This window comes from Eulemur rufifrons, chromosome 15 (genome assembly GCF_041146395.1).
Source record: "Eulemur rufifrons isolate Redbay chromosome 15, OSU_ERuf_1, whole genome shotgun sequence".
NCBI classification, from domain to species: domain Eukaryota; kingdom Metazoa; phylum Chordata; class Mammalia; order Primates; family Lemuridae; genus Eulemur; species Eulemur rufifrons.
Window position 1 is genome coordinate 62,090,253 of NC_090997.1, and position 14,753 is coordinate 62,105,005.

The following is a 14,753-nucleotide window of genomic DNA, read 5'->3' on the forward strand; positions in this document are numbered from 1 at the left end:
GATGGCTAGAGGGAAATTAAGGGAGAAGGGCAATGGCAGCCCTTTAGAAGTGAAGGACAGGTATACCTATAGCATCATTTTAGTCTGATCATTTGGTTTAAAACGTGGATACCAGTGTTCTGGCCCAGTTCCTAGACTGCCTCTCTCCCATTGTGTCGCTTAAGACCCATAAGTTATTCTTCCTGGTAGCCTCCACCTTCTCATTCCAGGGTAGTAGAAACTGGGCTATTTAAAATACAAACAAACAAAAAATTAATGCTCTATTTGAGGAATTTGCTGACAGAACTATTTTGGCAAATTTTTAGGAAAGCATGATGTAAATCTTAATTTTTAAGCTGATATTTTATTAGCTTGATATATGTTTAATATTGCAAGTTCAGTTTTATGAATCTTACATGAGTTCTTTCTTTTCTCCTAATCTCATTTTGTTTCATTGAGGAAAAATTTCAAAAATTAAGAAACCATAGTATAACAGAAAGATTATAATTATGAGCCACTACTTGTTTAAAAAGACATTTTATATGTTTGGATTGTAGGAATATTGTAATACGGTCCAGCTAGATTCTGGGATAGATTACCGGAAAAGAGAACTCCCTGCTGCAGGAAAACTCTACTACCTGTAAGTTTTTGTTTGTTTTTATTTTAATTTTTAAAGTTTAATATCTAATAATCAGGAAAAGAGAAAAATAATCAGTTTAATTATTAGAATGTGAAAGGCTAGTTCTGAAGATTATGATTTTTAAACTATAAAGTGTTATAATGTCAACTTCTTTAAACTGTGTTTTTATCATTCATATTTGTATCCTTTGCAATATGTGGCTGAATGAAACCCTAATTAGTTTTTTGAGGAGGAATGATGACAGATGGTTAGGATGTAATGAGTATCTTCTTATAAGAGCCTCTACTATTAAGAGAATATCTTTAATGTGCTAAAGTAATTAATTATTTGTGGACATCTTCTGACAAGTGTTCCATTTTCATTCTCTAAAAACTGTTGTTTTATTCTGTCTGACAATCTGTATTTATCACTGTTGATTGACTTCCATACATAACTGATGTTAAATACATATACACAAATACAACTGGATATATTTTTGTATTTTAAAAGCTAAGATTCTCCTGAGTAGGAGCAATTTATAATAATAGATATGTTAAGCACGTGCAGTTAATTCTGAAAAACAAATATAGTTTGCTTTAAAATGTCCTTTATGAGAACCTGAAAAGGAAAAAATGTTTTACAAAAGCAAACTGTTGTTTAGTAAATGCCGACACTGTTTGGCACATAGTGGGTTCTCAGTAAATAGATCTAAGGGCTAATTGTGATTTAACTAAAAGGCATGTTTCTGGTAATTTAAATTTTGATGACAATGTGCATATGAGAGGTTGAGAAAAGTTCTTGTCTCTGCCACTTTGTAAGCAGAAGTACTTTACTGTTTTTGAAGCAGAAATTAGCTAGAAAAATCACATAATTAAACTTGGATACTTTACAGTGTACCAAGGGGACCATTTTAGTTTATTATTCATGTTCTGATGATTATTATAGGAGGTTCTTCATCTACTTTGAGTACTTTGTCTTTAAAGTACTTTCTAATTTAAAAAAATTCTTATAGTACATTTTTCTGCCTTAACTTGGACTTTTTCTTCCTAGTTTCTTTTATGTTTGTGTATATTGGTTATTTTATTTTTTCTGATATTTGCAACGTTTCTCTGATTTTTTGGTATCTATTTCTTGATATTCCAGATGTGTGATACCAATAAATCAATTTATTATTCTCTTTGTTCTTTTTTAAAGGAGGTAATTCCTGTTCCCTGTTTTTTCACGAGGTATATCTGGATGTGGAAGAATTAAAACAGTTTCCTAATGGGAAGTTCCTTAAATAAAGATGGTAGTCTGATTCTAAATCATGAAATTTGTTTCATAGTGCCAAAAAGGTTCTCAAATTTACTGCAGGTGAAAAGGCTGCTTTTGCTTGGAGCGTAGCCATTTTCTATCTCTGACTTACCCTCTGTTACTCCTTCCTCTTCCTGATAAAAGTAATATAATTCTAACCCGATGAAATTCAGTTTTCATCTTGAAACATCTATAGGAGAAAAACAGACTCTAACAATGTGCCAGAGTCCAGGAAACAGGAATCTACAAAGGATATCATGAAACATTTTTATTTTTCTGACTCAAGTCTCGCTCTGTTGCCCTGGGCTAGAGTGCTGTGGCGTCAGCCTAGCTCACAGCAACCTCAAACTCCTAGGCTCAAGCGATCCTCCTGCCTCAGCCTCCTGAGTAGCTGAGACTACAGGCATGCACTACCACACCCGACTAATTTTTTTTTTTCCCTATTTTTAGTTGCCCAGCTAATTTTTTTCTATTTTTAGTAGAGACAGAGTTTCACTCTTGCTCAGGCTGGTCTCAAACTCCTGACCTCAAGCCATCCTCCTGCCTCGGCCTCCCAGAGTGCTAGGATTACAGGTGTGAGCCACTGTGCCTGGCCAAAACTCTTAAAAGTATATATGAATTTATTTAATTCTCAAGGAAGATAAATTTGTTCATAAATTTAACATCAGAAGAGCTTGACCACAGTCCAAGAATAGAGTTATCCAAGAAGAGAGAGCCTGAGGGCACACCTCAGTCAGAGGATAAGGCAGATATATATGTATCCCTGAGGAGAATTAGGAACTAAAATCATCTCAGAAGTGTAAAAATAATATTGAATACTAAGACAGGATACTAGGGGTGTATATTATATTGTTTCACATGAGCACTTAGGTAGAACTTCTTTCATGACAGAGTGAAAAAATGTCCCAAGGTCATGTCAATGTGTGATTTTATTAGGATTCTTTTTATGTCACTCTTGTACAAAAACATTAATTTTCCCCCATGACAGACTTCAACATGCTATGCTATATATATTGCCTTATTAAAACCTGTTGCTCTTTGTTACCCTCTGGTCAGACATCTGGAATTGCTTCCTGAATATACAAGTCCAGACTGCCCTCTTGTCAATTTCACTGAGGCCTGAAAAGAAAAACAAAATTCTAGCTTACCTTTGGGGGAATACCAAGCCCTATCTCAGAATTTCATATATGTAGAATCCCACATATGATCTTTAACTAAATAGAAATATTCATTAACTTAGTATTTTATTAGTCTAACTTTCCAAAACTAACTTAAAATGTCCAAAGAATATAATCTAAATAACATTAGGAATTACCAGAGATTTTAAAAACTACCCAAAAGGTTGACATGGAGCAATTTGTATAATTCCTAATATTGTACGGATTCCACAAGAACTGATTCATACAAGGCATTGCATGTTTGTATGTAATCTATTTCAGTTGTGGTTTTATTTCACATTAAATATAGAAATCCTAAAGTACCTTTATAAGTAAGTTCCACATATTTTCAGCTCATCCCAAAAGTTTTTAATCTCACATACAACAAGTTCAGAGAATTTAAATTTAGCAAATTACAAACAGAAAGTACTGGAGTACAAATACCCAAACTTTTGCATAGATAAAACACCCCAGGGTTGTCCAATTTTTCATTCTGTGCTAAATGTATGATCACACCAGAGATGAGCACAGTTTCTTCCTGGTTGCTTGGTGGATAGGGCCCAATATATCCCATGTGTGGAATATGGTTTGCCAAAATCCAAACAGATCAATCAAGCATTGGGCATCCTGTTTGCATCTGGATGGGATCTTGGACCGGTTATTTATTTTGAACCACCTAGTGTTTGTTGAGGTGGCCCCATTTTATGCTTACAGAGAATTTAACTGCTTCAGATTAGCTCTCTGCTTGGGGGCTGATGATACCAGAGGTTATCATTTTATGTATGGAATAAGCATGTCTTTTCAAACAGGAAACACTTCTGCTGAGGAGTCCACGTATGCTGCTCCAGAACACTTTTCTGTCACTTTTGTGAAGGGGGTTACTGGTTTCCTGGGGAGAGGAGTTACTTTAGACTCACTCACCTTTGCTCTCTCTTTTTCATTCCAGAGCTGAGTAGTATAGGTTCTTTTTCCTGCTAAGTCTGATGAAGGATGTGGAGGAGGGAGGGTTTCCTATTCAAACACCACATTTCTGCCATACTTGCACACAGACAATGCCCCCAGCCCCCAGCACAGATGCCATGGCCTCAAGGGAAGGTTTTTTTTTTTTCCTTTTTCTTTTTTATTTTATTTTATTTTTATTTCTGCTTCTCCATGGGTTGGAAGGGGAAGGTTTTAAACTGGGGTAGGAGCAGGCATTGGGCCTAGGATTTTATTTTACCCTACTTACGAGCTAATAGGTCTCCTATTATTAATATTTCATGGATGCTGACAGAAGACACAAGAGATCTGGGTCAGAGACAAAGGGTCTTATTAGTCTTGGTGCAGATAGCAGCATGAGCATTAGCATGTTGTGTCGTTTCCCTTCTTGCTCCTTAGACCTATGGGGTGGAGGGGAGGGAGTTTTGCTGAGGGCCCAGATGATCCTGCATGGGCAGCTAGTTGTGTTACAGCAGAGGAGCTCTGAGCTTGCAGAATCTATCATTTTATAGCCAGAAGTCAACAAGCCTGCTTTTTGTCTTGAGAGACATTGTCTCATCTCTCAAGGTTGCTCACTACAAACACAACCTTGAGAAATGGTCCTGGCGTTGCATTCTTGGCATATTCAGCAAGATGTGTAGGAGAAGGAAAGACCCATGGAGGAGTGTCTCTACCAACCCGGGGTGTTTGCCAAACTTCAGACATTAAAGAAACTCGTCTTCCTTTGTTTGAGTTGGCTCCTGTCCACTGAAGCCATCCACCACTTCAACAAAATTACCTCTGAAGCACGTTGTTCAGTTATTTCGTACTTCAATTAAATTGTCTCAAGACCATTTTAATTTCATATATATGGGGATTACGAATCATCCTGAAAATGGTGAGAAATATAATTTACAACTTTTTAGACACAGGCCAAATATTCACATATTTTTACTTGGCTGACGCAATACATATACTAATCCATCTTTTGAACAGATTTCAAAAAAAAGTTTCTTTTTAAATACTTTTACTGATGGAGGTTTCGTGTCTCAAATACTCTTAGTTTTCCTCTTGGGAAACACCTATTCAAAATAGAAAATCATTTTGGAGAATATGTCTTTGAACACCATTTAAAAAAAATACAACAGCTGACCCAAAAAAAAAAAAAAACAAAAAACAAAAACACAGAGCTTCAAGGTTATAGCTCTTAGAAGAAAGATCTGTAAAAACCGAGACTAGAGCTTCTACACATTAAAACATACTTCGCTACAATTAAAAAATTCATGTGTCTTGCCTGTGATATGACTAGTAAATGCTCCTCTACCCTCAACTGAGAGAACCAGATCAATGAAAATTAAAAACATTTCTTAGCTTAATTGTCCCACCTTCCCATACCTAAAACTTTGGCAGAGATCTAGCTTCTGCCTGGAAGATTGCCACCTTCTGGTTCAGCAGAGTGTCCAGGACATCTTGGGACCTCCTCTCCATTCCTCATCATTACCATCCTAGGTGTTTCTATCCTAGACATTGGAATTTGCAGTTTCAGTCTCAGTTTTTCTCACCAGTTAGACAACCAGCCCAGGCATTTCCCTATTCAATTCCCACTGAAGAACTATTGAAACATCCGCCAGAAGCAACTTGAAAATTGTTAAGTCAGGCCCTCTTCCTTTTAGACTGTAATTTGTTCCAGTACCTTGTACTAGACTGCCCAGAGTCCCTGTAGCAGGCAGTGTGCATACTCCATTGGAACAATTTATCGCTCATCATCTACAACAAAGTTTTTATGGTCATATCCAAATATGGGCCAGCTATACTCCTCCCCTTCAGTTCCCTGAATTTTCTCATGTGTCCTTTAGTGTCTATCATATTAATATCATTCCTACTTCTGATACTAGTTTGCATGCTGTCACAATGGAATAGTGATGATATTGATAGGGAAATACCACACAGTTTAAAAATATTAAATGTATTTAGTAGTAAAATGTAAAGAAATGTATCCTTATGGAGACAGTTGTACAAAACAGAAGATAATATAGCATATTCCCAGTTGAAGTTGATTTTAAACCTTTCTGCTCTTATATATGCATTTTAAAGCTAAACATTTTCCTCTAAGTACTACTTTAACTGCACCTCACACATTTTAATATGTCATGTTTTCCCTTGTGATATATTTGTTGACCCATGGGTTATTCATAAGTGTGTTGTTTAGTTTCCAAACATTTGGTGATTTTTCTATACATCTTTCTGTTACTGATTCCCAAATTTAACTCATATGGTTAGAGAACCTATGTTGTATGATTTGAATCCTTCTAAATTTCTTGAGGCTTATTTTATGGCCCAGAATATGATGTTTCCTGGAACAAGTTTCTTGCGCACTTGAGAATCTAGTCTGCTATTGTTGGTAGAGTGTATTTTAAATGCCATTTGGGTCAAGATGGTTGACAATGTTGTTCAAGTCTCCTATATACTTACTGATTTTTTGTCTACTTCTGCTATCAATTATTGAGAGAGAGATGTTGAAATTTCCAACAATAATTATGGACTTGTCCATTTCTTCTTACAGTTCTGTTTTGTTTCATATATTTTTGAAGCTCTATTATTAGGTACATACATATTTAAGATTGATATGATGAATTGACCTCTTCATCATTATGAAGTGAACTTCATTATTCCTGGTTATATTCCTTGCTCTGAAATCTACTATGCTTAATATTAATTTATCCACTTCAGCTTTTTTCAAATTAGCATTTGCATGATATATCTTTTCTCATCCTTTTATTATATTTTCAACCTATCTTTGTCTTTATATTTAAAATGAGTTTCTTGTCTGCACCATGTGTTTGGGGTTTTTTTTAATGCAATTTGACAATTTCTTTTAATTGGGGCTGTTTAAACCATTTATACTTTTTTTTTTTTTTTTTTTTTTTAAGACAGAGTCTTGCTCTGTTGCCCGGACTAGAGTGAGTGCCGGGGCGTTACACCTAATGTGATTATTGATATGGTTGGGTTTAAGTATATCATCTTCTTGTTTTCTTTTTGAGAAAAAAATTTACTGAGATATAATTCACATATCATAAAATTTACTTTTAACGTGTATAACTCAGTGGTTTTCTAGTCTATTCACAGTTGTGCAGTCATCGCCACTATCTAATTTGAGAACATTTTCATCATTCCAGAAAGAAACACATACCCATTAGCAGTCACTCTCCCATTCCTCCCACCCCCAACGCCTGACAGTCTACCTTCTGGCTCTGTGGATTTTGCCTACTTTTTACATTTCATATAAATGGAATCATGTAAGATATAATATAGTCATGTGCTACATAATGACATTTTGGCCAGTGATGGACCACATATATGACAGTGGTCTCATAAGATTATAATACTGTATTTTTACTATACCTTTTCTATATTTAGATATGTTTAGATACACAAATACTTACCATTGTGTTACACTTACCTATAGTATTCAGTACAATAATATGCTGTACAGGTTTGTTGCCTAAGAACAATAGGCTGTACCATATAGCCTAGGTGTGCGGAAGACCATACCATCTAGGTTTGTGTAAGTACACTCTATGATGTTCGCACAGTGACAAAATCACCTAATGACACATCTCTCAGAAAGTGTCCCCATTGTTAAGTGATATATGACTGTATATAAATATATAAGATGTGGTCTTTTGGGTGGGGGTGGGTGGTGGGGATGAAAAAAAAAAAAAAGATGTGGTCTTTTGTGCCTGGCTTCTTTTATTTAGCATAATGTTTTCAAAGTTAATCCATGTTCTTTGCTATTTGTTTTCTATTGTCCCATCTGTTCTTTTTTTTTTTTTTTTTTTTTTTTTTGAGACAGAGTGTCACTCTGTTGCCCGGGCTAGAGTGAGTGCCATGGCGTCAGCCTAGCTCACAGCAACCTCAAACTCCTGGGCTTAAGCGATCCTACTGCCTCAGCCTCCCGAGTAGCTGGGACTACAGGCATGCGCCACCATGCCCAGCTAATTTTTTTTTGTATATATATATTTTAGTTGTCCATATAATTTCTTTCTATTTTTAGTAGAGATGGGGTCTCACTCTTGCTCAGGCTGGTCTTGAACTCCTGACCTCGAGCGATCCACCCGCCTCGGCCTCCCAGAGTGCTAGGATTACAGGCGTGAGCCACCACGCCCGGCCCCATCTGTTCTTCATTCCCATTTTTCTTTTTCTGACTTTGTATTAATTATTTTTTAAGGTTCCATTTTACCTCTTATTAGCTATACCTCCTTGATTTTTTTTCTTTTAGTAGTTATTATACTTTAGAGTTTAGAGTAACTTATAGTCTGCCTTCAAGTAATATTACACCACTTGACATATAATATAAAAACCATTTATTTCCATTTATCTTTTTTTTTTTTTTTTTTTTTGAGACAGAGTCTCACTCTGTTGCCCAGGCTAGAGTGAGTGCCGTGGCGTCAGCCTAGCTCACAGCAACCTCAAACTCCTGGGCTCAAGCAATCCTCCTGCCTCAGCCTCCCGAGTAGCTGGGACTACAGGCATGTGCCACCATGCCTGGCTAATTTTTTCTATATATATTTTTAGCTGTCCATATAATTTCTTTCTATTTTTAGTAGAGATGGGGTCTCGCTCTTGCTCAGGCTGGTCTCGAACTCCTGAGCTCAAACAATCCGCCCACCTCGGCCTCCCAGAGTGCTAGGATTACAGGCGTGAGCCACCGCGCCCGGCCTATTTCCATTTATCTTAATACTATCCTGGCCTTTGTGCTATTGTTGTCATTTTTGTTATATCATTTTATTATGTAACTGTGTTTTTTATTATATAATATTATTATATGTATTACTTTATTATTTTGTTATAAGCCCCATAATACATTACCATTACTTTTGTCTAAACAGTCAATAATCCTTTAAAGAGATTTTTAAAATAAGAAAAAGGTCTTATATTTACCTACATGTTTACTATTTCTAGTACTCCTCATTCTGTTGTATAGAATTAAATTTCCATCTGGTATCATTTTCCTTTTTCCTGAAGGACTTTGTTTAACATTTCTTGCAGTGGTAGTCTGCTAGTGATGAATTTGCTCATATTTTATGTCTCAAAAAGTATTTGTTTTGCTTTTATTTCTGAAAGGGATTTTCTGGCCAGAGAATTCTAGGCTGACAGGTCTTCCTTCCTTCCTTCCTTCCTCCCTCCCTCCCTTCCTCCCTCCCTCTCTTCCTTCCCTCTCTCCCTTTTCTTCCTTCTTTCCTTCCTTTTAATGGTGTTTCTTGATTATCTTCTGACTTGTATTGTTTCTGATGAAAAATCTACTGTCATTCTTTGTCCTTCTCTACATGAGGACATAAGTCTTTTGGGGGAGGAGGGAGAAAAGGCTGTCGCCCATGCTGGACTGCAGTGGTGCAATGATAGCTCACTGCAGCCTCTAACTTCTGGCCTCAAATGATCCTCCCACCTCGGCCTCCCAAAGCCCTGGGATTATAGGCAAGGGATACAAGTTTTATCACTGGCTGCTTCTGAAATTTTCTTTTTGTCATTGGTTTTAAGCAATTTGATTATGATGTTCCTTGGTGTGGTTTTCTTCATGTTTTTTTGTTTGCAGTTGCTTGTGCTTCTTGGATATGAAGGTGTGTTGTTTTCATCTAATTTGGAGAATTTTTTCCTCCTATTTTTTCACATTTTCCCCATCTCCCCCTCTTCTCTAATTTCTGGGATTACAGTTGCACCTATGTTAGACCTTTTTATGTTGCCCCACAGCTCACTGATGCTCTGTTCATTTTTTCAGTCTTTTTTTCTTCCTGTGTTTCATTTTGGACAGTTTCTTTTGCAGTGTCTAATCTGTTATTAATAATAATGCAGTATATTGTTTATCTTAGATGTGGAGTTTTCCTTTCTAGAAGCTGATCTTCAGTTTCTTTCTTTGCTTTTTTGGGGGGAGTGGGCAGGCAGAGTCTTGCTCTGTCACCTAGGCTGGAGTGCAGTGGCGCAACCATAGCTCACTGCAGCCTCAAACTCCTGGGCTTAAGAGATCCTCCCACTTCAGTCTCCCCCATAGCTAGGACTACAGGTGTACACCACCATGCCTGGCTATTTTTTTAAATTTATTGTAGAAATGGGGTCTCATTGTGTTGCCCAGGCTGGTCTTGAACTCCTGGGCTCAAGCAGTCCTCCTGTGTTGGCCTCCCAAAGTGCTGGGATTATAGGAAATCATGCTTTTATTTTATTTTTTAATTTTTTTAAATTTTTTTAATTTTTTAATTTTTTTAATTTTTTATTTTTTGAGACACAGTCTCACTCTGTTGTCCGGGCTAGAGTGCCATGGCATCAGCCTAGCTCACAGCAACCTCAAACTCCTTGGCTCAAGCGATCCTCCTGCCTCAGCCTCTCGAGTAGTTGGGACTACAGGCATGCGCCACCATGCCCGGCTAATTTTTTATATATGTATTTTTAGTTGTCCAGCTAATTTCTTTCTATTTTTTAGTAGAGACGGGGTCTCGCTCTTGCTCAGGCTGGTCTCAAACTCCTGAGCTCAAACAATCCACCCACCTCGGCCTCCCAGAGTGCTAGGATTACAGGCTTGAGCCATCACACCCGGCCGAAATTGTGCTTTTATATGCAGTCTGACAATCTTTGCCTTGTGATTGAATTGTTTAATCCATTCACAAATTATGTTATTATTGATAAAGTTGGATTTACATCTGCTTTTTTACTTTTTGTTTTCTTTATGTTTCATATCTTTTTTATTCCTCTATTCTTCCTTTATGTTTTCTTTTACATTAAGTAATTTTTTAAAGTAACATTTTAATTTTTCAGTGAGCTTTAAAATTGTATTTTTTGGTTTTTTCTTGGTCAAGAACTATTTATCTCTATGAGAAATATAAAGTATCATTCAAACTGAAATGTCTCAAACTCAAAATGAAGCATTCTCCAGTGCTTGGAAAAGGAAAAAAAATTAAAACGAAGCATTATATGTTGCTGTATGCTTTGAAAAGTGAAGGGTCAATAATGGTAATGAATCTGTACTCAAAGGACACCTGGGAAAGGAAAAGGCTCTATGGTGAGAAAATATATTTGGTTCTCAGTAGTAGATACACTGTAGTATCTTTGTCATAAGAACTCCTATTGATACTTTATGAATGAGTGAGGCCCTGTTGCAGATTTATAGCTGTATATTTTAAACAACTACAACAAAACCACAACTTTCTGCTTTATAGCCCATACAGCATAATCAGGTAGGCTACTTTTTACATTTTTATGTCTATTAAAATCACAAAATTGTCGTATTTGACATAATTTAAATGTATATCTAAATATTTATTAATTAATTTTGCATTATCTCACAGACTACTGAATTAAAAATGAATTTTACTATCTAGTTGAAACACCACCTAGAAAGTGATACAGCAGCATAAGAAGTTCATCTTGTATTGACTTTGCTGTTGGGCTCCATCAGTCAATTTAGTACCCCTTTTATCTTCTGTTCCTTTATTGAGCTGTAATTTGACAATACCGTATCACAGTGTTTGTTTTCCAGCAGGCTAGATAGGACCAGAATAGATCTGGCCGATCATATCCAGCTAAACGCATTGACAAAGTACCCAATTGTATGGCTGTACTCATTTAGTAAAGTATAAATAAATGTAACTAATACAGGAGGTCCCCAGGCTATGCATGAGGTATGTTTCTGAAAATGACTTTTGGTCGGATTTGTATGTAACTCATATCCCTGACGAATAGTGCACATACGGTAATAATAATAATACTATAATGGCTCCTATGTGGTAATAATATAGTATAATACTGTAATAATTATGATAATACCCCTGTACTGTAGTAAGTTACAGAAACTATCGTGATCTTTCTTTTAATTGAAACAAACAGAATATAAAAACAAACTCATACAAAAAGTTTAGATAGGACATAGGAGAAATTTCAAAAAAGAATATTAAAGATTAACACTCACTTAACGTTGCATCAGTGTCTGGCTTACTGAAAGGGGACTTTTGAGGCCAGAAGGCAGGCTGACGTTAATCAGACGATGATGATGGTGGAGGTGGTGCTGGAGAATCAGAATTTGATTCTGTTGCTGGAGGAGGGGAGCTCACCACTGAAGTCGGTTTCTTGAAAAACGTATCTAGGGTTGTTCGCATAGCCTTTTTCTTTTTTTCATCACAAATGACCTTGTAACAGCTGATGTTCTCACTAACCACATGGTAAACCTTTGCAAATCGCTCCATGTTAGGATCTTTCTCCTCAAGCTTAGCAAATCCTGCTTTAATGAGATGAAAGCCTTCAGCTAATTCTTTTGTTGTAAACTTTCTTGGCTTCGGATCTTCTGATTCTTCGTGTTCTTACGTTTCCACCAGCTGCTTCTCCATCTATGTGTGAGACTAGCTGCTAGTGTAAAGATGCTGCACCAAGGCACTACTTACACCATGTGGATTTGTTTACATATGCGGGAGAAACTAGTTCCCAAATTGTTAATTTAATTATTTAATTATATATTGTCTTTATGGAGAGCCTTGGGAGCCGGTTCATACGTACAAAATGCGGTAAGTCAGGTTGTCTGTAACCCAGGGACTGCCTGTGTTGTGTATGTATACAATATGTATGTGAGTAGATAGTATGCATATTGATACATATAAAAATACAAAAGAAAAGTTAGATTTCCTTAGAATTCTCATCTCCTTGTTATTTCATCTTCAAATAAATCACAGTTATAACTCAAGGTCAATCTCCAGCATAAGAAAAGCATCTTTAATTATTTGCTATGAACCTTTTTTAGCTATTAAAACTCCCTGGCCTCTCTTTCCCAGGTGAATGTGACCATCTTTTTCTCCTGAAGAGGGATTAAAACTTTTTACTCTCCAACTTCTTCATCTTTATTGTTCATTTTTTAATCTTCTATCATCGCCTTTCTGAAATTTCATAAAAAAGGATATTTTTGGATCTATTAAGTTGCAATTCTACATGTAGTGCCACTGATTCATTTTGGGGAAAATACAATATATAGATTTGATAGAAATTTTATATGGAGTTTGTGGCTGAGAAGAGGGGGTGAAGGTCTGGAATTTGAGAGCTAAAGGTGCTAGATCCCACTTTCTGCATTATACGCAGGTCAAGATTAATGGAAGCAGGTAAGTTACTCTCCAGGTGAGTGAGAAGGGTGGGAAATTTAGAGACTGAAATGGATCTCTGAACAGTCAATTAAGCCTTTGAGTGATTGAGAAGATAAATACTAGGGCAAAATCCATTCTAACAAGTGATTCCGTTATGTAAAACAAACCTACAGGGTTTGAAATACAACCAAGTCTGTTTTATATTAAGGCAAGTATAAACCAACTTAATTTTAGACCTGCCTCCAGCCCCAGATTATGTTTGGTATGAGGACAAAGAGCCGTACAGCATGAATGCACAAGCAATCAGTAGAATGAGAAGGCTCACTGCCAGGGGAGTTTGGCAAAGAACTCTAAGAGGAAGGGGAAATTTCTCCGTCAAATCAACTTTGGCTCTCTGGAATAGAGAACATGGAGAGAGAGGGACTAAGGAAAGCCAACCCTATTCTACTTGTTGATACCTTAACAAGCTGTTGATTTTTGAAAGGGGATAAAGGAGCAAAGTGTGGGTTGCATTCTGTTCCCTTGAGTCAATCCTAATGAAGTGGGAGGTTCTTGAAGAAATTAATTTCCATTTAAATTCATGCGTGACCCTCTTCCAGAAACCTCCAAGTGTTTTGGAATTTTTGTTGAGAATTTCAAATGATCCAGCAATAATAAGGTCTTTTTTGACATGTTCTATTTCTTTGAGTCTAAGTTTTATGTTGAATGCCTGATTTTAGCTATAGAAATTTTTTTCAAAATGGGAATGACTGATTACTTTCTTCTCTGTTTACTAATTTAATATGGAAAAATAAATCATGATTCCCATACTCCCAAAGCACTCAGCCTTTTAATCTAGGGTACTGTACTCACAGGATTCCTGTAGGAGTTGATGCCAAATTTCCTGGCAACTAAACAGTGGTTGATTCCAGGGCTTTTCTGACTTAAAGACACAGTGGTACTACTCAAAAGAAAATAGAAACCTGCCCCTCCACTGCAGTTTCTGAGCTGAACAAAAGGTGAGAGAAGGAGTGAAATGGGTAGGTTTTATCAAGGGATTGCAGAACAAAAGAAAAGGAGTCCACGGTCTGCTCTGGCTTGCTCTCCTCCTGCCCTGTCCCCCCATCACCCTGGAAAAAAGCATTTGAAAAGAGTGCCTCTTCTTCCTGGTCGGAAATGACTTTAATTCTCTTACTGTGTTTGATTATCTCTGGGCAGACTTTCTTTTTTGCATCTTATCTGCACACAGGCTTACTTTAATAGTGGCATCCCACTGATGGGGCAATTTCTCAGAGTCCAGCTGTTTCACAGGAATTAAAGGAAGTCACTTAAATTATTTATCCCTACTCGGTCTCTCTCTGTCCTCAGGAGAGGAAAAGGGGACACGATTCATAGCATTTGAGCTTAATTCCTTTATTCTCTCCTGATCACTTTGTGATGCTACTCAAGTCACCCTTCCTTAAGATACTCCTCTTTTTGGTTCAAATGGAACTGCACAAAGCGGAACAGGATATTTTCTTCTATGCTACGTGACATTATATTCTTGTAGCCACAAAAGAAAACTCTGAATTTAGCTCCTCTTTTACACTGAAAAACATCATGTTAAATTTAGTGCCGTCTTCATGCCGTGGCCTTTCCATACAGTTACTGTTGGCTACC

General features: G+C 36.8%; 1 protein-coding gene across 2 annotated transcripts in view; it reads left to right on the plus strand.

The window, feature by feature from the left end:
* The window catches only part of AFG1L (AFG1 like ATPase), a 166,922-nt gene that overhangs the window by 108,226 nt on the left and 43,943 nt on the right, over nucleotides 1-14,753 (plus strand). For both annotated transcript variants that reach the window (XM_069488366.1, XM_069488367.1), the window contains exon 8: nucleotides 537-619. In XM_069488366.1, coding sequence (XP_069344467.1) covers nucleotides 537-619 — 83 coding nt within the window. The remainder of the gene's footprint in view (nucleotides 1-536; nucleotides 620-14,753) is intronic.